We start from the raw sequence: 1873 nt of genomic DNA on the forward strand, positions 1-1873 counted from the left end.
ACCCACTTTCCTGAACCATTTTCATTGTGAGTTATAATTCACCATCTCAGGTTATCATTAGGGGGAAATGACAGCAGCACAGTGTTCAATATATTGTACTTTCGGTATCTAAATGATACAATGTTGTTTACATTGCTCATGAGGACAGACCACCTTATTTGCAGATTCTTGAAATTGTAATTTAATTTGTAATTGATTGTGGATTTTGTATCTAGTTTTCACTTTATGTATCTTTATACAATGTTTACTACTTTGCTTATGAGGACAGACAGCCTTATTTACAGATTCTTGAAATTCAATTGTAATTTCATTTGTAAATAGTTACATTCATGTGGATTTATCCAGTTTGCACATTTGTATGCATGCACTTATACTGTAGGTGCATTTGTTGTTGTTGAAGGCCTGGCTGTTACAGTCTTTATTTACACTATTTTGTTGTAGGCCTCCTGGCCTAGATGTTTATGCAGTTTTAAAGCACCTTGGCTTTGTTCTGAATGCACTTTGTTGTAGTTATCCTACAGAGAAAAGAAAATGCACTTGACTTGGAATTAATGTACTGTATGCATTCAAAAGTGCTGAATAAATGTTTTATGGACCCATAATAGTGATTATTATTTAAGTTAAGTTTTGCCATAATCATGTCTTTTTCCATAATCAGGCAGCTGAACAACATTGGTAAAAAATGTATACATTATATATATATTTCTATTAATCATTTTCGGCCTTTCGGCATTCGGTTTTCGGCCAACTGTTTCCTATTTTCGGTATCGGTTTCGGCCAAGAATTTCCCATTCGGTGCACCCCTACCCTTTACACCTGTCACCCCCACTCTATCTTCCCCTTTCAAATTTATTTTTCTTATTAAGGCATAACTGGCCACACATTTAAAAAAGAAAAGAAAAGAAAGATGTATACATAAAAAGGTCCATGCAAATATTATAATTTGGCGCAAAGTTGTGATTAATAATTGAATTATCAGTCAAAAAAAATCGCAATTAGATATTTCTCCATATGTTTAGCCCTGTTTACAATACCTTGAAGGTCTTCTTGTTGTGCTGGTGGGTTGTGCGCCGGTTGGGAGCGTTCTGTCGATGGACTCTACGCAAGAAGTCCAACTTGACGGCGTGCTGCGACATCCTGTCCTGGAAATGGTCAAAGAGCTGACAGCGACTGGAGAGACTCAGGTTCCTCTGATTCAGCTTAAATAGAAAAAAATGATGTCATTTTGTTGCACCATCTTGGCTGAGACACAAAAAAAAAACAACGTGGCAAGAAACAGAGTTGGTTATGCTCTGAGCATAGACTGTGCCTCCTTACCGCTAAGTGCTCAACATGGTTTGGACACATCCATTTCCCAGCAGGTAAAGCTGTAAGTGGAGGATCCAGACAGTCCATGTGGAACAGAAGAGGACAGTAGTCACACTGGATCAGTGGAGCTATCCTACAACTCCTGTGAAAGGAAATACAAGAACATAAGACACTGATATTAAATATTTCATGTCTGTGTGAAGTATCTTTGTAGGAAACTGAAATGTGGTACAAACCTGTTGCATGAAAAGCAGACTTTCACTGGTAAAGGGACCAGACCATTGGGATCCAGTTCATGCTGCGGCCTCCTGAATGGCTTCCCTAGAAGCTCCTCTTTTCTTCTCCGTTTACTGCTGCCTAAAAATCCAAATCAAGTAGGATCATTAAAGAAACAACCCAGATATGTATATATTAGGGATGTTAAAATTCACCGATTCGCATCGGTGCACCGGCATAAACGTTCAAGATGCGAGTGCACCGGTTGAAAGAGTGCACATCGGCTACAGTTTGGGTTGAACTCGCGATGCTTCGATTGTAGCGTCTTTGCATCAGTAAAAAAACGATT

The 1873-nt window shown here is 38.6% G+C and overlaps 1 protein-coding gene across 1 annotated transcript; it reads right to left on the minus strand.

Annotated features, from left to right (window-relative positions):
- Nucleotides 1-937: 937 nt before the first annotated feature.
- LOC104945983 (PHD finger protein 12-like) lies at nucleotides 938-1665 on the minus strand (the record flags this gene model as incomplete). Its single annotated transcript, XM_010771722.1, has 3 exons — nucleotides 938-1199; nucleotides 1318-1450; nucleotides 1545-1665. Coding segments are annotated over 3 exons (428 nt in total), but the record flags the coding sequence as incomplete, so codon positions are not given.
- Nucleotides 1666-1873: the final 208 nt, after the last annotated feature.

This window comes from Notothenia coriiceps, unplaced genomic scaffold (genome assembly GCF_000735185.1).
Source record: "Notothenia coriiceps isolate Sejong01 unplaced genomic scaffold, NC01 NC01_scaffold00010372, whole genome shotgun sequence".
Classification (NCBI taxonomy): Eukaryota; Metazoa; Chordata; class Actinopteri; order Perciformes; family Nototheniidae; genus Notothenia; species Notothenia coriiceps.